At 40.7% G+C, this 24,767-nt stretch overlaps 1 protein-coding gene across 1 annotated transcript in view; it reads right to left on the bottom strand.

Moving 5' to 3' along the window:
• Window positions 1–11,496: 11,496 nt before the first annotated feature.
• Window positions 11,497–24,767, bottom strand: part of TAFA4 (TAFA chemokine like family member 4) — a 121,302-nt gene continuing 108,031 nt past the window's right edge. Inside the window, exon 3 of the mRNA XM_082412476.1 lies at window positions 11,497–20,068. Coding sequence (XP_082268602.1) covers window positions 19,917–20,068 — 152 coding nt within the window. The 3' untranslated portion in view covers window positions 11,497–19,916. The remainder of the gene's footprint in view (window positions 20,069–24,767) is intronic.

A 24,767-nucleotide genomic window follows, 5' to 3' on the forward strand; every position in this document is an offset into this window, starting at 1 on the left:
CAGTTCCCTTTTTCTCTCTAGTGATTTCTGTACCCTGGAACCAAAGATGTTTTGGGCTTGCGTCAAAATCTAGAATGTGAGGGATCAGATGGAAAGATAACAGATGAACTCTGATGGCTATACAAATCTCTTTCCAAACATTCTGACACATGACATCTCTAGGTTGGTGAGACTTCTGAGAGATCAAGTTGAAAGTGATCATCTTGGAGAGTTTTAACAGCCAAACAGAATGTCATTTCTAGCTACCTGGATTGTCCTCCCTGCAATGGAATAATAACTCAGTTTAAGTTAGAATGACTAGGTAAACCAAGGGAATATCTGAAGGGAGATCAGTTGGAGATTAAATATATTAGTGAACCTGTCTCAAAGAAAGATTGTGTAAAGAAGGAACTTAAAGCCACCCATCCTCCTTCTGCCTAACATTTTATATATGAGATCCATGCCTGTATTTTAATAAACTGGGATTATACTAGATAGTTCAATATAAATCAATACCATTTTAATGGCTCTATAATACTTATTGCTTGGAGATACCATATTTAGCCACCCCTTCTTTATAATAACCTTTTATTTTGAAATCGTTTAAGAGTCACAGATAGTTACAAAGACAGTAAAGTTTATGTGTACCTCTTAACCAGATTCTTCTAATAATAATATCTTACATAACTATAGTATCATGTCAAAACCAGAAAAGTGATGGTAGCTTAATCAGTCCTTATTATTCATGGATTCTGAATAGTGAGGTTCTCAAATTTGTGAATTTGTCTACTGGCCAATATTTATTTGTAACCCCAAAGTCAATACTCTCAGTGCTTTCATAGTCATTTGGACATGTGTCTGCACAGAGCGGTGAAAAATTTTAGTCACCCAAAGCAAATGTTCACAGTGGAGGTTGAGCATGGGGTCACTCTGCCTTCTTGTTTCAGCTCTCGTACTGTAAATGAGTGTCCTTTATGCAGTCTATTTAGCACCACGTTTTCTTGCCTTCTTGTGCTTTTTTGTTGGTGAACTCACTGTTAAAATGACCTCCTGGCTAGTGCTTCTACACACAAGAAGGCTGCGATGTGCCTTATGGAGAAAATATGTGTGTTAGATAAGCTTCGTTCCAGCACAAGTTATAGTGCTGTTGGCCATGAGTTCAGTGTTCATCAGTCCACATTCACATATTACATCGGGTGTCCTTAAACAGAAAGATACATTGAAAAAGGTAATGTACTGATCCGTTGATGAAAATGTTGTGACTGGAGGCCCATAGGAAGATAGTCCTGTGTTTGCCATAGAAGCAGTGATTCAGCATCCATTCATTGAGTGGTCCTGGTGATGCTGCAGATCATAACTACCATGAAAAATCAGAATCACCTGTACGAAGCTGGTGAGGATGTAGAGTAACTAGATTTCTCACACAGTGCTGGTGGAAATGTAGGATGGTACCACACTCTGTAAAAGTTTGGCAACTTATAAAGTTAAACATACATTTACCACGCAACCCAGTAAGTGTACCCCTGGGTATTTATCCCAGAGAAACAAAAACTTACATTCACACATGTACTGTTGAATCTGTAAGTTTATGTCTGTAATCAAATTTGGGAAGTTTTCAGCCATTTTTAAAGTATTTTTTGAGCTCCATATTCTTTCTACTCTCCTTGTGGGTCTCCGAGGACGTGAATGTTAGATCTCTTGTTACTGCATCACGAGTCCCTGGGGCTCAGTTTATTTTATTTCAATCAATTTCCTCTCTGTTGTTCAGATTAGATGATTTCTATTAGCCTATCTTCAAGTTCACTGAGTCTTATTTCAATTCTGCCATGAAACCCATCCAGTGAGTTTTTTAAACTTTTTATCTACTGTGTTTTTCAATTCTAAAATTTTAATTTGGTTCTTCTTTATGTCATCTATTTTATTGTTGAGATAGGCTATTTTTAAATTTGTTTCTTGAGTGTTCATAATTGCCTGTTGCAGCATTTTTATGACAGCTGCTTGAAAAACATTAGAAAATTGCAAAATCTGTGTCTTCTCCATGTTGGCGTCCGTTGATCACATTTTCTAATTTGAGTTGAGATTTTCCTTTTTCTTGGTATGATCAGTAATTGTGGATGGCATCCTAGGCTTTGGAATATTACATTAGTAGAATCTGGTTCCTATTTAAATCTTCTAATCAACCTATTAGGTTCTAAAGGCATATCCCAGTTCACTCTTGTGGTTCATGGTTCAAATATCAGTTTAGTTTTTAAAACCTGTGCAGTGGTTTTATAAACCTGTTCCCCTCACTTGCGTGTTACTTAAATGGTAGGAGTCCACTCTATAGTGTCCCCAGTGGTGGCTGGAGGTGGGAAGGGGAGAGACACATATCATTCCTGCAGGATGGGGAAAGAGGACAGAGTCTTATGCAGTGACAGACCTAGGGCAGGAGGGGTCACCTTGTTCCTGAAGAGAAGATTGAATCAAAATTTTGCCCACAGGCTCCATGGGGCCAAAGTCTGCCCTCATTATCACCGTGGTGGCATGAGGGTACAAGTCAGAGTTCTGCCTACAGAAGAGGAAAGTTGCCTTATTATTTTCCACTCCATGGTGAAAACAGGCTCAGATTTTTGCCAGCAGGCTGTATGCGGAAGGAGTGCTGTCTGATTACCATAGGGAATGCAGGAGACAGGGCTCTGCCCATGGGCTACAAAGGAGGGCGGTACACCGCGTTCCCACCACAAGAAAGCGGAGGAAGTGTGAGTTCATCCCCCAGCCCTGCAGGGAAGGGACACGCTCAACACTGGGAGATGGGGATGAAGGACAGAGTTCCACCCGCAGACCCCCCAGCTGCAGTACCCATTTGGGGAGGGAGGAGCCACAGAGGGTTTTCATGGTGTTCACTCAAGAACAGGCAGATACAGCTAATGGTTTCTGCTCTTTTGGATTGCCCTTTTCTCAGTCCTTGGCGTGAGGGGCTATGTTTTGTCTGCACCCTTTGGCATTTCTGGGTTGCAGGCTTCTCCAGCACCCAGCTGGGTTACACAGAACACAAGAAATTTAAAAAAAACAACTCCAGAACCTCACTCCTGGGTTATTCCTTGTGTCAACTGAAAAAGAAAAAAAAAAAAAGCACAACGTGCGAGTTGTGAGTTATGTTTTATCTGGGGCAAAATGAGGACTATAGCCTGGGAGATGGCCTCTCAGATAACTCTGAAGAACGGCTCTAGAGAGGTAGGGGGGAGGTCAGTATATGGTGATTTTGGTGAAGGGGGGTACGTGCAGTCAAGCACACAATTTGGCAGAAGGTTACAAGAAGTTTGCTGCTAGTTCAAAGGAGCATATATCTCCATTAATGATTTTAGTGCTTTTCTAGATATGAGAAGATGCAAGAATTTGGGCTCATAAAATCTTCTCCTGAAAAATGTCTTACTGCCTGAAGTCCTGTTCTGCCAGTTTTTCCCAGAGCCCAGAGCACCTCCTTCCTGATATCCACCCTGAACTCCTTTAGAGTGTATTGAAGATTAGTGGCTGCAGTGGCCAGTGACTTCATTCTTACATAACCAGATGGCAAGTGACAATTTTTAGTTGGCACTTGAGTCCCAAGGTCCCTAGCTAGTCTGCCTGTCGTCCATCTTTGACCCTGCCAGGATTTTAATGTGTTTTGTCCAGGGATTTCTGTTGAGATCAGCAGGAGTGAAATGGAAGCACTGTGCCCAGAACCAGAAGTACAGCCCTTTTTGATGATGATGTAGGATTTCTGATTGCTTGCCCTTATGAACAATTCTGGGATTCATATTCTTGCTCGTGCCACTTGGCTTCTTAATTTCTTATGTTCCTGCAAGTAGAAACCTTGAGTCAGGAAGGTTGACTGCTAAGCCTCTTGATGCAATAGGTACAGGGTAACATCACACCCCTGCAACTCCTGTTAGATATTCTTTCTTTTTAATATCGGCCAAACTGACTTGAAAGACTGTTCAATCTCAACTACTCATCAAAAAGTGCAAACCATTTGGCCTTTTTGTATTTCTTCTTTTGTGAATTATTACACCATTTGTTTGCTTTTCTATTGAGGTGCTCATCTTTTGCTTCCCAGTTTATAAAAGTTTTGCATGTATGGATATTAATATTTGTCTGCCTATAGAAGCTCCAAATACTTTTCCCAGTTTGACTTTTAGTTGGGTTTATGTGGTTTGGTCATGCACAAAGTTTTGCTTTGTATGGAGTCAAATCTATCAATTTCTACAAATCTTTTCCTGTTGAGTAGATCTGCCTTCCAGGTGCTACTCTGAGCCTGAAGAGATTTCCCTTCCCCCTTTTGACCCCTTTTTGCATTTGAAATGGCAGGAGGGAGAAGAGAAACTGACACAGCTCTCTTTAAAGCCCAGGAAGATGAATGGAGTAACAAATGGGAAAGACCTTCTACACCAGTCTTCTATCTAATCAGAAGTCAAATAAGAGCCCTCCAAGAGCACACGCAAACCCCTTTCTACTTTACTCTCTCTGACCACAGCCCGAGTGCCTACATCACCAAGGCAGAGCCATCTGTACTGATTTGACACAGGCAAAGTCCCTTCCCCTCGAGAATATCAGACATAGCATCTTTTAAAGATCCCCTCCTCTATTCCCACTCTTCATCTGTGCTCTAGTAGCGAATCAGAAAAGACAGTGATTGACATAGCATATGGCAGCATTAAATACCAATTTTTCTGACTCTGACAGTTTCAAGAGTTGTCACTAACTTTTTCTCCAGCTGAGACTTAGTGGTTTTACTCCCCTTTCTTTACTGTGGCACTAAGGATCTGTTTCAGCCCTCTGTCAGATATATGGAGCTCATAAATATTTAAATGTTCCAAAGTATTGTCCTGATTCCTATTTCAACCCATGCCCCCACTGAGCTGACCTAAGTAGTCCACTCTATTGACTTGTGTGTGAAGAGAGACAGTATGAATTATTTTTTATGTTTTCTTTTCAGTTATTGCAATGCTGAAATAGTAAGGGCATGATTAAATTCTCTGTGACATCTGTGAAGGGGCTGTAAAACACTCAATGTTGAACTTAATAGATGTAACAAAGCAAGGCTGAAGATGCAATTCAGAAAGAGGGCAGGCAGGTTCAGAGATGCAGACTGAACTCCTGAGAGTAGGATTTCAGATTTGGAAGTAGAGGACCCAAGTTCATTTGCTTGCTTCCATTCCTTGGTTGTTAATTACAATTATTCAATTAATAATTCAGTGTCCTGAACTATTGTGATAACTTCTCATTAAGAAAATCAAAGCTGATCATTAAGCGACAGGTCACAGACCCTATCCCCAGAGAGCAAAGGTCCAGGTGAACAATACGAAAGAAATACCACTGCACACTCCTCACATGGAAGCAGGCTATGAATATTGATAGCAACAAAGAGGAGAGGAAAAAATCTCAAGCATGAGGTTGCAGTGCCCTGCTTTGTTCACAGCCCCAAATCAATACTACAAAGACTGTCCAATATGCTTCAGTAACTATTCATCAATTATTTAAGGGGCTCTTTTGTTCAAAGTTTCTGTTTACAAGATTACTTTGTAACTTGAAATGATCGTTTCCTTTCATGTAGCTGCTGGATGGGGCTTGAGTTTTTTACACGATGAACCTGAAAGAACGGTGTTCATGTGTATGTCCTACATCTGTCACCTCGGGTTGCAGATTTAAATCAGCATCCCTGTGTAGTACATCTTTCTTTGCAGTGGTGCTCTGACTTCTACCAGGTAGGTATTACAGACTCAAGACATTGACGTGTCCATGCAGAAAGCATAAGCGTCTTCAGTTCTCTGCCAAATAGAGAGCCAACGTTAAGGGGAAGCAGTGTTCCTTGAGTTGTTTGCCGAGTTTGTCCTTGCTCTGCTTTCTCAGAGTTTTTACTGACTTGAAAACAGGGAGAGAACACTTTAAGATCTAGTCTTGTCTGGCCCCAAGTTTCTGTCAGTGGTGTCCACTTAAACCTTACACCCCCGTTTTGAGCCCAGGGCGTGCCGTTTGCTTCTCTTTTTTTGTGTGAAGTGACTACTTGGATTATGAATTACTCATAACAGAGGCACAACTTTATCAAGAGCCTATTATTTGCTCACCACCATGCTAAGAGTTTGTTGATAGAAAATTCTTATCAAAAAACTCCTGCGGGGTGTATATATCATTATCCCAATATCCCCATTTTATAAAGGAACTGCAATTGATGGAGTAGAAAGCTTTGAAAGATGAGTAGCAGAGCCCGTATTCATACTTCGATTTGTCTGCCTCCAGAGCCTCAAATCTTAGCCATTCTGTTACCAGGTTCCAGTGAACTCATACAACAACATCATGTTCTTCCATTGTATAGAACACAAACTGGCCAACTTTTCTGTAAAGGAGCAAAGACTAAATATTTTAGAATTTGTGGGTCTTGTGGGCTCTATCACAACTAGTCTTCTCTGCTGTTGTAGTGCAAAACCCCAGATGCTACACAAATGAACGGTATGGCTGTGTTCTAACACACCTTTATTAACAAACCCGGGCAGGCTGGATGTGACCGCAGTTTGCCAACACCTAGTATAGAAGAACCCACAGGCTTTAGGTACAACTCTTAATAATGCTTTGCCTATTTCAGAGAGACCCAAAATGGTGAAGGTAGTTACCAGACTAGCTGTGGATTAATCCTTGGTCAGTGAGTCCCTAATTGCCCATCACTAGGAATTCTGTGCAGAAATATTTTCCAATCTTGGAGAAATTATCTATGACATAGGCATTTTGGTGAGGTTGTTTCCACAGGTATTGGCAGGAGTCAATTCCCAACCTTGTGCACCAACAAATTCTTTCCAAAATTCCACAGTATGAGCAAAAATTCAAGTGAGGGGGGCTGGCCAAGTAGTCATGGCATTGGACCGGGGGGTGGGTTGTGCATACCCATCGAAGGGGCTGCCGTCTCCCCTCCACCCAATAGCATTGACGTGGAAGAATATGGGCTCAGTGTCGCTGCATCTTCAGGAAACCTTCAAAATCCGTGTAACGTATACCTGGGATGCATCTGCCCTTATGCAGCCTCTAACTAAAAATTATGTGGAGAAGGGCTGGTGTTCTGCCAGTGTGCACAGCGGTATATGGAACCTTATAGTTGCTTACAGTCTAAGTCATAGTAATGAGCAGTTCAATTTTTTAGTCATTTTATCCCAGGCCAACAGTATTTTAATTGTTCTTTGTTTTTTATTTAAAATTTTATTGGAGTATAGTTGACTTAGTGTTGTTAGTTTCAGATGTACAGCAAAGTGATTCAGTTATACATATATATATATATATTCATTCTTTTTTTAGATTCTTGTCTCAATACAGGTTATTACAGGATACTGAGTAGAGTTCCCTGTGCTATACAGTAGGTCCCTGTTGGTTATCTATCTTATGTATAGAAGGGTGTATGTGTTTATCCCAAGCTCCTGATTTATCCCTCCCCCCACCCCATGTTTCCCCTTTGGTAACTGTAAGTTTGTTTCCGATATCTGTAGGTCTGTTTCTCTTTTGTAAGTAAGTTCATTTGTATCACTTGTAAAAAATTAGATTCCACATATGAGTGATAGCATATAATATTTGTCTTTCTCTGTCTGACTTAATTCCCTTTGTATGATAATCTCTAGGTCCATCCATGTTGCTGCAAATGGCATTATTTCCTTCTTTTTTGTGGCTGAGTAGTATTCCATCGTATATATGCACCACATCTTCTTTACCCATTCCTCTGTTGATGGACGTTTAGGTTGCTTCCATGTCTTGGCTATTGTAAATAGTGCTGCAGTGAACATTGGGGTGCATGTATCTTTTCGAATTATGTTTTTTTTCTGAATATATACCCAGGAGTGGGACTGCTGGATCAAATGGTAGCTCTATTTTTAGTTTTTTAAGGAAACTCCATAGTGGCTGTACCAATTTACATTTTCCCCTACAGTGTAGGAGGGTTCCCTTTTCTCCACACCCTCTCCAGCAGTTATTATTGTTTGTAGACTTTTTGATGATGGCCATTCTGATTTGCAGTTTTGATTTGCATTTCCTTAAAAATTAGAGACGTTGAGCATCTTTTCATGTGCTTTTTTAAAAAAAATCGTTTGAGTAAAATTTACCACTTGAAATTGGCTTCTGGCAAGTCAGCCCTGTTTTGAATTCTTCTTGGATTACCTACCCCAGGGCATTTCTTGAGCGCAGGTGTCCTTTACAGCCCTGCAGGCCTTGTGACTCTGAAGTGTGAAATTGTTGTTATGGAAAATGGCCACAAGGCGGCAGCATTTCTTTATGCCCAACTCTGGTTACTCAGGCAACCAGAGCCTTAGCGTTCCTGGGTTATAACTTAGAGTTGAAGGTGCCAGCACAAACACCCAAGGGCTTGTGTCTCGTTACTTCTTTCCCCTTGCCTTTCACCACCCACCCTGCCCCGGGGAAAATCCCAACCCTGCATAACCGCTGTGGCAAAGGTGCTGTCCTGTGCAGGTGAGGGGACTCTAAGGAAGGAGGCTGGAGGGTGGGAACCCCACCACCAGGAGACATGGAGACCTGGGGACATTTCAAAGCTAATGCAACCCAGAGGCTCCACCATCCTTTGCGTGCACTGGGCTTGCTTTAGCTGTAGGAGGGCCCATCTGGATCTGGAGATTGTGGTACCATCCAGAGGGAAGTAGGCACTCCAGGTCCAAGGGGGGGCTCATTTGCTGGCACATCCTCCCCAGTTCCCTTAGAACCAGGACAGTCCTTAGACCCCAAGCCTGCTCAGGCTCCAGGGATGTGACAGCCGCCCAGTTTTTTGAGGCCTGAGGGGAGTAGGGTAGGCATGTCTTTATTTTTTTTAATTAATTGGGGGTGGGTGCTACAGATGATTTATAATGTTGTGTGTGTTTATGGTGTGCAGCAACATGATGCCATTCTATATATACAGATATCTGTTCTTTTTCGGAATCTTTTCCCATATAGGTTATTACAGAGTGTTGAGTAGAGTTCCCTGTGCTCTACAGTAGGTCCTTCTTGATTATCTATTTTGTATATATTAGTGCATATATGTTAATCCCAACCTCCTAATTTATCCCTCCTCCCACCTTTCCCCTTTGGTAACCATAAGTTTGTTTTCTAAGCCTGTGAGTCTGATTCTCTTTTGCAAATTAGTTCATTGGTATCAATTTTTAAATTCCACCTGTAAGTGATATCATATGATACTTATCTTTCTCTGACTTACTTCACTTAGTATGATCATCTCTAGGTCCTTCCATGTTGCTGCAAATGGCAGTATTTCATTCTTTTTTATGACTAATAGCTCATTGTATATATGTACCATATCTTCTTTATCCACTCCTCTGTTGATGGACACGTAGGTTGCTTCCATGTCCTGGCTATTGTAAATAGAGCTGCAATGAACATTTTGGTACATGACTCTTTTTGAATTATGGTTTTCTCAGGGTATATGCCCAGTAGTGGGATTGCTGGGTCGTATGGTACTTCTATTTTCAGTTTTTTAAGGAACCTCCATACTGTTCTCCATAGTGGCTATATCAATTTACATTCCCACCAACAGTGCAAGAGGGTTCCCTTTTCTCCACACCCTCTCCAGCATTAATTGTTTGTAGACTTTTTGATGATGGCCATTCTGACTGGTGTGAGGTGATACTTCATTGTAGTTTTGATTTGCATGTCTCTGATAATTAGTGATGTTGAGCATCTTTTCATGTGCTTTTTGGCCATCTGTATGTCTTCTTTGGAGAAATCTGTTTAGATCTTCAGCCCCTTTTTTGATGGTTTTTTTTTTTTTTTTTTGACATAGAGCTGCATGAGCTGTTTGTATATTTTGGAGATTAATCCCTCATTGGTCACTATGTTTGCAAATATTTTCTCCCATCCTGTGGGTTGTCTTTTTGTTTTGTTTATGGTTTCCTTTGCTGTGCAAAAGCTTCTAAGTTTAATTAGGTCCCATTTGTTTATTTTTGTTTTTATTTTCATTACTCTAGGAGGTGGATCAAGAAAGATACTGCTGCAATTAATGTCAAAGGCTGTTCCGTCTATGTTTTCCTCTAAGAGTTTTATAGTGTCTGGCCTTACATTTAGGGCTTTGGTCCATTTACTTTTGTGGATGGTGGTAGACAATGTTCTAATTTCTTTTACATGTAGCTGTCCCGTTTTCCCAGCACCACTTATTGAAGAGGCTGTCTTTTCTCCATTGCGTATTCTTGCCTCCTTTGTTGTGGATTAATTGACCATAGGTGCATGGGTTTATTTCTGGGATTTCTCATCCTGTTCCATTGATCTATATTTCTGTTTTTGTGCTAATACCATACTGTTTTGATGACTATAGCTTTGTAGTATAGTCTGAAGTCAGGGAGTCCAATTTCTCCAGCTCCATTGTTCTTTCTCAGGATTGCTTTGGCTTTTTGGGGTCTTTTGTGTTTCCATACAAATTGTGAAAAATTTTTGTTCTAATTCTGTGAAAAATGCCATTGGTAACTTGATAGGGATTGCACTGAATCTGTCAATTGCTTTGAGTAGTATAGTCATTTTCACAGTATTGATTTTTCCACTCCAAGAACATGGAATATCCTTCCATCTGTTTGTGTCATCTCCAATTTCTTTCATCACTGTCTTATAACTTTCAGAGTAGAGGTCTCTTGTCTCCTTAGGTAGGTTTATTCCTAGGTATTTTATTCTTTTTGATGCAATGGTAAATCAGATTGTTTCTTGAATTTCTCTTTCTGATCTTTCATTGACAGTGTACAGAAATGCAACAGATTTGTGTGTATTAATTTTGTATTCTGCAACTTTACTGAATTCATTGATGAGCTCTCGTAGTTTTCTGGTAGCATCTTCAGGATTTTCTATGTATAGTATCATGTCATCTGCAAACAGTGACACTTTTACGTCTTCTTTTCTGATTTGGATTCCTTTTATTTTTTTCTTCTCTGAAAAAGAAGGACTTCCAAAACTATGTTGAATAAAAGTGGTGACAATGGACATCCTTGCCTTTTTCCTGATCTTAGAGGGAATGCTTTCAGTTTTTCACTGCTGGGAATGATGTTAGCTGTGGGTTTCCAATAGTCTTTTTTTAATAAATAAAAAAGAATGCAGTTATTCTTTTAAACTCAAGTAGAAATTCAATAGTATAGTACACAAAGGGTCAGATAGATACGTTTGTGTGTATAAGGGTGGACAATTTCCCCAACAACTCCGAGGGGTCTTGGGAAGGTTTGTTAAGTGCTGTCGAATTTAAAGTGTGAACAGAGTTCCACCTTTCCAAGCGTGTGTGCTAAAAGGGTATATATGTTTTAGAGCAGCAGATCGGAACCTGAGAGAGTTCTCTAAAAAATCAAGGAGGTCGCAGGTTGCTTTGGAGAGACCCTGGCTGAGTCCACAGCCTAGCTGGGCAGCTGAAAGTTCTAAGATATAAGAATTGAATGTCTCTCGGGTATTGAGACCACATGTGCCACAATCAGAGGGCCTGAGCCTGACATGGCTGATATCCTCCTTTGGTATCTTTGCTTTAAATTTTGTAAAAATACAGGAAAGTCTCCTATCTACTCCCCTACAGGAAAAGAAAAGGAATGATAACATTAAAATGCTTCTCAAAGAAAGCCCCATTTCAGGGCTAACTTGTGAACTAGGTAAAAAGAACACTTGGAAGCAATAATGGATGAAATGGCAGCCTTGACACCTGCCATTTTCCCAAATGGACTATTTATTCCCTGGTAGTAGTTTATATCCTAGAAACGAACCTCACGGTGAAGCAGTGTCATTTTTACTTGATCTTATTTGGGGTACAAGATCAGATGTGTGGCTGAAAAACTAAGACATTATTTCATGTGCCATAAAATCTTCTCTTTTTTTTAACTCGCTTTCTTACAGCGGAAGGTCTTATACACTAAAGGCAGCAGAATACACGTAGAACATCATGAATGTGCCTCAACTTAATAAAATCTTCCTACATTTTAAATTCTCCTTACTGCTAGATAGGTTTGGGAGAAGAAACTAAGTAGTAATCTATATATAAATGCCAAGTTTGCCATAGTAAACATCCCCAACATGAAACTTTGTGTAAAGTTGTTTTTCACATTTATAATAAAAATTTGCAAGCCTAAGAATGTTAACACCAAGTCTTAAGGCATAAAATAATCACAGAAACGTATATACGCCATACACCATCAGTAAAATGAATTTTTTACTTACTAACATGAGAGTGACAATTCTGGTCAGCGTCTAGTCAGTCAAATTCAAACAAATAGCTATCACCTCATCCCATTCCTTCTGCAAGAATAAAATCAAATAGATGTAATTGTTACTGCTACAAACAATATGATAGTATTATTTTCCCCTGTAACTGTGAAAGGACACGGATAATCAACAGCGCAGAAAGTATGTTTTTGGCATTTCTTAGTATGTAAAATGTATGCCATATTATTATAATGGTATGTGTTTTAATAACATTATGCATTTAAAATCTGGGTCACTTACTTTTCATCTGTAAAATGTTTCTGCATGACAGCATCTGCGAATATGTGGGGACACGTCTGCTGCAAAATCATTAAACCAAGAAAAAAATGACTCAGGTTTTACTTACATTTAAAGAAAGAAGATGAGTAACACATAAGTAGGGAAGGAGCTAGGAATAAATCACAGTCTAAAAATTCTGCATTTAAAGGCTTCTGTCTTGGAGTTAACAAAATACTGTAATATAATTGCCATAAACTGGATCTAAGAAATCACCCTTGATCTAAACAGAAACTGTTTTATATTTTCAATGATTGATTTACCTCTCTGACTACACTGCAGCCATAAAAATCCCAACAGGTTTTCTTTCTGTTGTGGATATGTCATGATTGATAGAGCTTTGGTTATAAAATATTGGAATTGATACCCTTCCTTCGTGCTCGGTAAAACGGCGCACAGAAGTTAAAATGGGAGCATTTTATTTCTGCTAACCTGCCAATAGAACCTCTAATGCAAAGATTTTAGATCGTCGAAAGCAATAATACAACTGCACACACAACAACCCCAGGATAAGTCCTTCTATTCTTCCAGGTTTATAAACTAAATTTTCATCACCAGTTAATCAGAGTTCTTTAATCTATATATGCCAAAATGTTTTGTCCTTTGGACCCCTTTCAGACTTCCTTCAGCCCTTGCGTTAAAGTAAAGTTCAAGAGAGGAAGAGAATGAGATCCTCGGAAACAGGTCCGTGCTCCTTTGTAAATGTAGAAAGAAACTGAAGACCCGGTATTCCTTCAGAGGTGATCCATTCTGAAACCTCTAGTTTGCTCCTCCAGAGTTTCTTGGAGGTATGTTCCTTAGTAATCCAGATAGGATGTCAGTTGTGTGTGCGGCAGCCCATAGGTATAATTCACTGTAATAAAATCAGGAAGCAGAGAAGGCTGGGACAGTTAAGTAAATGCCACCCTTCAGAGCACAGATATGCAAATGTGATGTGGGTGAAATCCAAGACAATTTCCTGCAAAGAGTCCAGGACAGCAGTCCAAACAAGAGATCGCTGCATCCTGTCGCTCCTCCAGGGTTGAAGCACACCTCTCTCTTTGCTACCGCGTTACCTAAAATGAATTTTAAAAGTTAGCATTCGACACCCCATACCCACCAAAGATAACCCTGTTACCGGACCCATAAATCCCTGTCTGTGTCACATGCATAGAATTTAATAGTGGGCATCTTTATCAGTAACCAACTTCGCCAAATCAGCTGTTCAAATCAAATTCTTCTTTACTTGTCTTGCTTTTAGGTTGCAAAGAAAAACACACCCAAAGCCTTCTACAACATGGTATTAGCGCCCTAGCTCTGTATCTTGGTGAGTTATAAAAAATCCCATCAGATTAGGTACATTCATTGCCCATCAAGTTAACTCATGCATGCTAAGCATGCTTTGTTAATGGGGCTAAAATATATCCAAATGAATGCTGATTGAAATCAGCGTATGTCAAGATCAGAATGTTGCCTTTCTTCGTTTTTTTTTTTTAAGGTTGTTAACTTACATTAACTTTCTTTTTCAAAAATAGGTCATTTTATTAAACTACTGTATTTACTGGAAACATACATCCATCAAAAAGTGTGTTGTTTCTTCCATTTTGAAGCACCCAGGCTCATCATGGCTTAGGATCTAAGGCAACAGGCCTGCGGTTTCTATAGTTTGATTTCATCATGTAAGAAATTGTACAGGTTAGATCATCAATACACCAGCTGGGGATACATAAATAAAAACATAATACTTTAACCTGTCTACACCATCAAAATACTTTTAAAGTAAATTATATTATTTGATCACACAGTCGTCATGCCTGGGCTTTAGACCCAATCAGGTATTTTTTCAAACCTCAGATATGTTTTAACTGACAGACGGCCTTGATTGATGTATTCTACACTATAATTGCTCTTTTGTTTGTGCTGGGAAAGACTATATAGCAAACAAAATTAAAATCCCTGTCCTCATAGAACTTAGTTAGAACAGGGATTGGTATACTTTTTCTCTAAAAGACCAAACAGTAAAATATTTTCCATTTTGCAGGCCATGTAGTCTCTATCACAACTTCTCAGCTCTGCCTTTATACCACGAAAGCAGCCATAGACAATACATAAATTAATGGGCATTGCTTTATCCCAATACTACTTTACTTATGGATGTCGAAATGTGGATTTCATATAATTCTCATGTGTTATAAAATATATTCCTTTGGCTTTTTTTTTCCCAACCATTTAAAACGTAAAGCTCCTTCTTCCTCTGTTTTTTGTTGTTGTTGTTAATGGCCTGTGAGCTAAAGGCTGCATCTGGCTTGCAAGACATCGCTTGCCGATTCCTATTCTAGAGGAAAAGGGCTGGACAAATAGGTGAATAGTATGTCAGCAGGTGATATGAGCTATGGAGGAAAGTAAAGCAATACTCTGGAGACCAATACTGGGGCAGGGAGGGGAGAAGCCTAGTGTTTCATAGAGGGTTGTCAGGGAAGGAGGTATTTACGGAGGTACTTGATGGAAAGGAGCCAGCCCTGACTCTGGGGGAAGAACTTTCCAGGGAGAGGTAAATGCAAGGGCCAACGCAAGGGCCAATGCAAGGACTTCGGCCTTTTTCTGACTGAGGCGGAAAGATGAGACAAGGGAGGCAGGGCCAGGCTATCCACTTAAAGGGCTCCCTTTGGCTGAAGTGATAAAAGAGGAAGGCGGCAGGGTTTGTGACAAATAAAGGGTGTAAGAGAAAGAGGAAGCAAGGACAACTCCAAGGTCTTTGGCCTGAGCGACCAGATGATGAAGCTGGTCATTTTCTGAGCTGGGAGGGACTCTCTGTCCGCCTAAGCTGCTTCTTCATCTGCTAAGTGGAGGACAGTAGCATCGGCCCCCTTCAGTTGTAGTAAAAAGGGAATGAAAAGCACACGAGGTTAGTGCTCAGGAAATGGTGGCTCTTGTCATGTTAGCTCTTTCTGGATCTTTCTTTCATGCATCTATTTAAAACCCAACCATGTTTATAGCCAGCCAACTATCAATCTACATCTAGGATGTAATTCTCAAAAGCATCTTATTTGAGAGGAAGCTCATTCTCCATGCCCAGCTTGTTCTGGAGCCTCTCTGCACTGAAGGTCGGATGATAAGCCATTGATACTTTCCGATTTAGTTTCTTTTGAAATACTTGTTGTGCTGATTGTATATGGAAGGTTCGTTGTTATTTTGGTGGATAAACAGTTGCTATCGTGTCGCTATTAGCTCCAGTCTCATGTGACAGGGTACCCTGAGGAGTTCAGGCTCTGGCTCTAGGGATCAGAGAAGATAAGAGTTCAGGATAAAGGAGTCATCTCGGCTAGACCTTGAAAGACAGGTAAAATTTTAGAAGTGGGAGGAGATGAGGAGGAAGGCCATGGGGTATGGAAATACATGGCCTATTTGGTGAGCGGCCGTGAAAGCCCATCCCAAGATGCTTATACTCTATATTTTCTACCAGTTACCAAGGGGAATCTATCGCTGGTCTCTCACCAGGGAGGAACCTGGGCGGGGAGTTTACCCTGGTGGCACAGAAAGCAGAGTAAAGGCCAGTTAAAGGCAAGAACAGAGAGCAGGTGGGGAGCTCAGAAAACTAGGGAGCCCGGCATACTGCTTGCTCGTCAGAATCACCCTAAGAACAATTTCTTCAAAGTATGGTTTTTTAAGCCCCATCCAGAAACATCCTATAATGAGGCTCAAAATAGTTTGTTTTTGACAAGTTCCCATGATGATTTTCCTGTAGCCACTGATACCATTAAGTAATTTAACACTGTGGTAGAGAGGATGACCTGTCGCAGTAGTCCAAGAGACAGAGGAAAAAGGTATCGATTTGAGTCATGTGAGGAAGATACTAGAAGGACGTTGGTCATCTTAGATGTTGAGGGTGAGGGAGGTTTTGAAGAGAAAGCCTGTTGTTTAATTTCTTACCTCCTACCTCTAGGTTTTCCAGTACGAAATATTGGAAACAAAACAACTGGACACGTAATAGAAAGTTTGAAGAACAAAAGGAAGTAAGAAAGAATCAGGTAGGACGCTTACAAACAGCTACTAAAGAAAACGACCCTATTCTAGAAAGCACAGTTTTTCAACCTCAGCACCACAGCCGTGTGGGGCTATATAACTCTTTGTTGTGGGCACCGTGCTGTGCATTTTAGGATGTTGAGCAGTATCTCTGGCCTCTACCCACACAAGATGCCCATGGCAAGCCCCCTCCCCGATGTGTGACAACTAAAAATGTCCTCAGACGTTGCCAAATGTCCCCTTGAGGGCAGACTTGCCCCTCATTGAGAATTACTGCTCTAAACACATACCACTTCACTCTTAGTAGACGTTTTAAAATCAGGAACATTTAAAAATCTAAAACTTCTCAAAATTCAGTGTGAATTGCTTACATTTGCAAAGGACAAAAAGCCCGGGCAAGTCATTGCCTTTGGTGCTAAGAGGACATTGCACACGTGTTAGGAGCCTTAATACAACTCAAATAGGGAGAAATGATTTAGCACATTTAGCAGGGTGGAGGTAATAAAACTCAGGAGTGAATTAAGGAAAATTGAGGCAGGATGACAGAGAGTCAGTTATATTTTCCCACAAAGCAGTAGCTGCCCCCTCTCTGGGGATACTGAAAACTATACCAGCGGAATAAAGTCAATGCCAACCTTCCTGGTTAGGGAATTGTCTCCTCTCGCATTCCTATCATCTTCATCTAAGGCTATTAATTAATATCTCAAGTTGACTGCTAACTTTGTCACATTTGCACTTAAGTGGAATATAAAATTCAGGCCTAGATGGCTTACTGCAGATAATCTGATTTTTTAGGCTTTCTGTGTTTTGATACTGCTGTGCATCAACTGTTAAGGACAATGGAGACTATTTGGTTATATAGTTAATAACCCCCTCGAGGGAGGTAATTGTTCTACCTTTATAGGACTGCTGTCTCACCTGGGGTGTAAGGTCCAGTGTCGATGTTAAGGTACAGCTTCTGTGAGTACCAAGCTCTTCACTGAAGCCAGTCACGGCTCCACAAATGAAGTCACTCTATGTACAGAAGCTCCATAAAAGACGTAAAATGTTTTATATAGTTCAAGTCACACTGACTTGGATTAATAAAGGAAAGAAAGTTTTATGACTTAGAGATTATCCTCCAGTGCTGTATCACTTTAAAAAAAAAAAAAGTAGCTACGTATTATGAGGGCTGGGGGAACTGTATTATACTTCTACAACTTTCCCAAGTGCTAAATGAAACGTCACTACCGTGGAGCATGTAGCTTGAGCAAACTTCTAACCCCCAGCACACAGAGCCAAAATGGCCCTCAAGGTTTGCTTCCTGCAACTGCCCTCGCTCTCGGCACATAAATAGAGAGGGAGCTGCTGGAGCAGGGGACCCCTTAGACACATTCATTTCTGGAACACAGCTGGCTGGTGCTCGTGTTCTTATTTTATATTTACATGTAAGAGTCAGTACAGGAATAATCTTGCAAAATGTAATTTCCTAGTCGACAAGAAACACATTGAAGGACATTTTTTTTTTATCATTGATGGATTTAAGACCCTGGCTCCTTTGGCCACTCCAAGATTTTGATTTAGGAGGGGGTGAGGGAAGAAGGGCTCGAAAGGGGCGCATTGGGAAAGGATGGTGGAATCATCTTAAGGCGGGATTTGCTTAACAAGCACACTTGGGTTTACACAGATTGGAAGTGTATGGGGAGTTGGTTAGAAGAAGAGCTGATAAAAAGGATGGCAGTGCCAACCTCCTTCCCCCTCCAGCAACCTCCACGAGCTTCTACTGCCCTGGACATAAAAGCATAGATCAGGTCATTTAACCTAGTTATCATGCTATCACTAACAAGGACACGTTAGTTGATAATTGCAATTAATGTTAAAATGGTCTTGATTTTGAAATTATTTTACCTAGATAATAAGGAAGTAATCAAATCACTTACTATATACTATTGGTAATTTGCGGTATGACAAATATCAGCTAAAATCTACATTTAAAATGTATTATAAAACTTGTTTTATAATCGTATGTTGTAGAGGTAATCTTTTATTAATGACATATTTAAATATTTATTTTATAAAATCTTGTTTATTATAATACCCCACGTACACACATAGGAGGAGAACTCACCTGCTCTTGACCTCAGGGGTTGAAAATGATTGAGAGCGCAAGTAATTCCAAATACTCATAAAGGGGAAACTGTAAGCAAGATGAGAAACGCTTCAAGAGATGTTATACCTCCTCAGGGGCCAAAGCTGACACAGCAACCAGAACTAAACAGACATCCCATTCCAGTGTGCCTAGCTCATTAGAATCCTAGAATGACCGGTTTTATTAATATCTCCATTCGAGCAATAGTCGCGGAGACATTCAGCTGGCTCTGGGACGATCTGGGTAAGGAAAACAGCGAGGGGCCCTGACTTCACAGCTCTCCTCCTAAACAGAAAGCTGTCAGTATGAAGCAAATAAGTGTAGCACTCCCTGTAAAATGTAACTATAGTACCATGCTCAGAGATACAGGGAGCGTGAATCCTATCAGTGAAGGATTCCCTGAAGAAATAACAGTGAACTAGAAAAGAAAGGCGGAAGGCACATTCCTTTGCAACTGTAAAGGCGCCACAGAAAGAAGGACTAACAGAAGGCCGAGACGGTTGGAGCAGAAAGAATGAAGGGAGGTAGGTAGTTTGCCAGGTTATTTATCTAGGGGCAGAGAAGCAGAGGCTAGCTAAGGAACCCAGAGAAGCCACTGAAAAATGTGGAGGTGACTAGCTTAGTAGATCTGCAATTCGCAAAAACGACTAGAGTCATCCTGTGGAGAATAGACTGGGAGGGAATCAAGAGCGGATGTGAGGCCGCAACCTCAGTCATCCAGATGAGACACAATGGCGGACCTCACGGGGTATGTAACTACGGGGACACAGAATCGTGGAGGGATTTGGGAGTAACAATCCCAAAGACAAAAATAATAGACTGGACAGGGGGAGATGAGGAAGAAGTTAAATTTCTGGCTCAAGAACTGGGTGGAAAATGGAGTCTTTCAGAGCCAGAAAGAGGATGATTTGGGGAGGAAACTTTTGACTCACAAGGCTTGAATTAGAGTCTTCAACCATTAAGTCTCCTCTTAGGCAGTAGGTCTTTCTGTTTCAGTAAATCATCTGGAGGTGGATTCCTGCCATACTGTTTTGATACACGGGATTGTCAACTCTGAAACCTTTACTTGAAATCGGCCCGTGAAGGAGCTGAACTGAATTCAGTAGCCCTGCCTAAAATAATGCGTTTCCCCACCAAATCACTGCTCTAGAAAATCTGAAACTAAGGGTGGTGCTGAGAAATGGGCTTTTCAAAGGGCCAAGGTCATAGAGGGGCCCTGCCCAAGCAGGTTTATCAACATAAAAGAAGGCTGTCCTCTTGATGGCAGGATGAAATGAAGGGGGGGGAGACCCCGCAGGTAATGATATACTGAGATTGTAAATTACAGTTGGGTTTTGTCTATACTTGCCTTTGTAGTTTTGACTTTATTGCCACTGCTACAGGACCAACCTGAGTGATCTGGCAGCACTTTGCAATCCTCTCCTTCCAAACAAGGATTCATGTGGCACCACCATTTCTGAATCACAATGGAAGCTGGAAGACAAAGCCAAATAATATTTGGGACATTGTTTCTTCCTCCAAATACAGATAACATAAAGCTCAACATTGATGAGTACACTGGCTTCCAAGATTGCTTATGGTGAAATCTTGTAAGTAAAGAATCAGCCATATATTGTACAGAAAAAAATTATTTCTTTTTATGCAGTTGGCTAACCGATGATGATGTAGTTAGTGAGCTCTCACACTGTGCAGTAAGCCTGCCCGGGTTTGAATTTGGCTGTGCTACCTTTTTTGAAGGACCTTGGACTAGCTTTTTTACCCTCAGCTTCAGTTTCTTCATCTGTACGATGGGAATAAAAACAGAGCCTTGCCAGAAGATGGCAAGAGGATAAAGCCAATCTGTGTGAAAGTCTTGGCTGACTTTGGACCAGTCACTATGTTGTCAGAAAATGTTCACTATTATCGTGGTCTCCATCTCTGGTTGCAGGTTATACTGGTGGATGCGGATACTGCAGTTGTGTTTGATACTCTTTGTTTTCAACAGCAGAGACTAAGAACAGTCAACATTTTCAGCACACAGGGTGCCTCATCTCTCCACGCCATTCCAGGAGGTGAGTAACCACTTGAGTCAACTACTAGACGCAAGTTAAGATGGGAGGGGCGGGCCACCCCCTCACATGCCTACATTCTCGACTAGTCAGTTAGCTTCCCTGTGAATTCCCTTTCCTCTTCATCTCACCATCCCCACAGCAGTCTGCCAATAAAATGATTGATGTTTTAAGCCCCTGAATCAGAAACTAGCACCCCAGATCTCTGGGTTTGCAGGCAGATGAAGAGAAGTTAAGAAAAAACCAACACCTTGATGGTTATTCCCATAGATTTCAAAGGACGAAAAAGATTGTGATTGATTGATTTTTAAAGGTGAACCCCCCCTGCAGGCTGGTATAGGACAAAGCTCCAAAGCTGGGGATAGTATGTGTGGATTGGGGGTGGAGGTAGTTTAGCCTTGTTTTTTTTTTTCTTTTTTTTGGGTCGAAACAGTAACGCATTGACTAAAAAAAACAATTATACCCCGATGGATTTTACCACTGCCTCAGAAGTCTGAAACTAAAGTTCAAGAAAAAGCAGGCATCCACAGGCCCACCTTGGAGAAATCCAGACCACTACCATAAAGTAAGTGACACCAATTTTATGACTTCCCAGTGCCTAGAAAAGTTAGGTTTACACTACACTGTAGTCTATTAAAGGTGCAATAGCCTTATATCTAAAAAAAAAAAACAAAAAAAAAAACCTCGGTGTACCTACTATAATTAAAAAGTATTTTATTGCTCAAAATTGCTAACCATCACCTGAGCATTTAGCGAGTCATATTCTTTTTGCCAGTGGAGGGTTTGAAATACTGCAGGAACTACCAAAATGTGACACAAATACACAAAGTAAGCAAAGGCGGTTGGAAAAATGGCACTGATAGACCACTGCCTCAAACCATCAGTTTGTAAAAACGCAGTATCTGAAGTACAATGAAATGAGGTATGACTGTAAATCCTAAGAGCTACTTTTTCTTGAATGCAGGACACGTGGCCAGATGTCCTGCCTGCATTTGCTAATTTCAAATTCACTACAACTCTGAGGTTCAAAGTGGTTATTTTTTTTTCTGCATTTTACAGAGAGGAGAAAACTGAGGTCTGGTGGTATTAAGTGAGTGGCCCAGAGTCACCCTTTTTCCAAGTAGCCAAGCAGCATTTGAACAGAGGCAATCTAACGCTGCTGCCAACACTTAATACATACCCACTTCCTCACAGCAGAGATCTCTAATAGAGGCAATGACAAAAGTAGGTAATGGAGGAAGCCAGTGCATTCAAAACTCTCGTCCTGTCAGGCAAATGCGATGAGGCAGGATGAGGGCATAGGATTGTTCCATTATTGGCTGAAGTAACCAGATACTGTATTTTCTCCACATGCAGCCACCGTTCCAGATTCTGGCCAAATACTGAGCTATGTATCCAATGAGTCCCATCCAAACCAATAGTACATGAGTCAGGCAGATTTGTGATCTAGAATAACCAAGTGCTATTTAAATCAGGAAGTGCCAACACTGAGAAAGGCACGTAGCTAAATGGGTTATTTATTTTATCAGAGACTGACACTGCACTTGAGTGGACGGACACACTGGGGCCATGTCTGACAAAGTTACATTCTTTTCAGCCCCCGACATCACAACGGTTTCACCTTACAATTGTACGGAGCTGTGTCATTTTTCAAAGCACTTTTATGTACTCTTCCCTTGTGATGGTCCCAAGAACCTTCAGAAGCAAGAAGGGGAGGCAGAGGGTTCCAGATACAAAAACCAGAGCTTTCCACAAAGTGAGTAATACTTGAATCGAGACTCTGTATCCATCAGTCTTTCTACTTATACCACAATTTGCAGTAATAGTTTAGATTAATAAGTGCTACACAAAACTGACCATCTTCATAGGGCCGACCAGTCATTCAGTATTTTCTGAGTACCTTAGTTTGGCCCCAAGTAGATATAAAGATAAACAAGAGGTGGTTCCCAGCCCTCAATTTAAAATGCCATCTGCAGGACTGGAAAAGTTATATAAACGTTGACAGAGCTTAGTTATATTTGCACAGAGGTGAAAGTGAAGCTGAGATACTTTTTAAAAAGTCTTTAAAACTGTTCCTTAGACAAACTTTCTTCCACTCAGCAGTGGAAACCTATGTACTCTTGACAGGTATCAGAGCTACATGGATGATTGAAAAGAAGCTTTGACAGATGGCTAGTGATCTGTCCAGGTGAAGGCAGGAGGGGCAGTGAACGGCCACCTGGAAGCCAGGAGACCCACGTGGCTCAAGTGAGGGGTCAGCAGGGAAACAGTGGACGTTCAGCTGAGAAAGGCGGTCTGGGAAACAAACTTTAGGGACTGTCAAGGACAAATCAGGACTTGATTCTCTAAGCAGTGGGAAGCCATGGAAAGTTTCTGAGCAAGGTAGTACAACAAGCCAGGGAAACCTATGTCCCTAGAAGGGTGAGTCTGGCAGGGACGATGAAAGAATTTAGAACAAAAAGGTGCCTGACAGGGAAGACCAACTGAGGTGTGAGTGAGGGGAGAAATCTGGGAATAAACTCCCCGCAGAGGAAATAGATTGAATTAGATATTATCTCAGCTTCACAGCAGAGGAACGCTGGTACCTGCTCACTGGACTCAGGGGAATCTGAAATAATCCGGATGCCAAATCTAGAAAAGGAGCTTGAGGTGGGGAAAATGATGGATTCAGGCTTTCATCACAGAAAAATATGCCAATTCTCAACTAGAGCATTGCCTAGTATTTTGTTTAAGGATTTAAGTGTAATAATTTATTTAAATAAATACAAGAAGGAAGCGTACACAATCAAGCCCTTTGGAAACTATTTACCGCTGTCCTTTCATTTCGTTGGGAAATACGGAGTGATAAAGACAGATTCACAATAGACTCCTTAAAATAGCAGGCTGCCCTGGAATTTCAAATATTTCTATTTGTAAAAAAGACATCATGTTCATATTTGATAGAATACATTGAGTGAGGAGCCCTATGGGTAGACACTTTATCCAGATAAAGTTTCTTCGTGAAAGACTTAATCGCAAATGTTCTTTCAGAAAAGAGAGACATGATAAGAGCCATCCCAGTGGCCAAAATACAGGTTTCAAATTCCTTTATGAGTTAAGGATTGACTAAGGAACTCCCAGCTAAGCTGAAAACCAACAGAGGGTTTGACCCGACAATGACTAAGGTGATTAAACAGCCCGGAAGTTTCCAGCTTTGAGTGCATACGGGGTAGGGCTATGAGCTGAGACAAAAGACTCAGAAGTAGGATTCTATTAAAATAACTCTTGAGAACATCTGCCCACTTAACTGAGTCTTGCCTCCACAGGAAAATAAGTTTGTAGGAGGCATACATGTTTTTTTTTCCTGGTGCCAAATACCATAATATACTTTACATGAGAAAGTGTCTTGTCACTTCTATTTTTAAAATGAAATTCTTTAAAAAGCCCCCTGCCTTAGGAAAATACAAAATATCCCTATTTGTCTATCTCCAAGCTGCCGAGCTCTAACGAATTTCTAGCTTTATGCAGAAACGAACTTTAAAAAAGACAGGCAACTAGTACTTTCTATAATGTTGTTTTTTAGGTGAAAATGTAAGGTGACTAAGTAGCTATTGTGCTCCTGGTGCATTTTCTTTACTCTCTGTTGTATGAAATAGATGGAGGTTTTTTGTTTCTAGCCCTTGTCCCAAATAAATACCACTCTATTAAATAAAACACAATATGTATTTATACAGCTATTTAGATAAGCCCGCCTTCGAATAAGACCAACAGGCTCACTTCTCAATAGCTGGCATCTCCTTTGTGGATTTAGCGTGGTTGTATTTACACAGCTTTAAGGCTTTTCTAAAGAAAAGTGTATTTTTACCCTGAAACTACAGACAGAGAACACATCTTCTGGGAATATATATCATCTAGAAAATGGGAACAGTCACAAGCATAGGTTCTGAGGTTTTAACGTACTGTATCTTTAGCTATTTTGCTCTCACCACTGTTATTTCAAGACACTCACTGTGTTCTTTAAAAATTAAGCCATTTTTTATTAACTTTTATTAACCTTTAAGATAGATAGGTAGGTAGGTGGAAAGCCCTGCCAATTTATATTTCTGGTTATTCAAAGAAAAGAAGCCATTCCAACCTGACCCAGG

This window comes from Balaenoptera physalus, assembly GCF_965194825.1.
Source record: "Balaenoptera physalus genome assembly, chromosome: 11".
Classification (NCBI taxonomy): domain Eukaryota; kingdom Metazoa; phylum Chordata; class Mammalia; order Artiodactyla; family Balaenopteridae; genus Balaenoptera; species Balaenoptera physalus.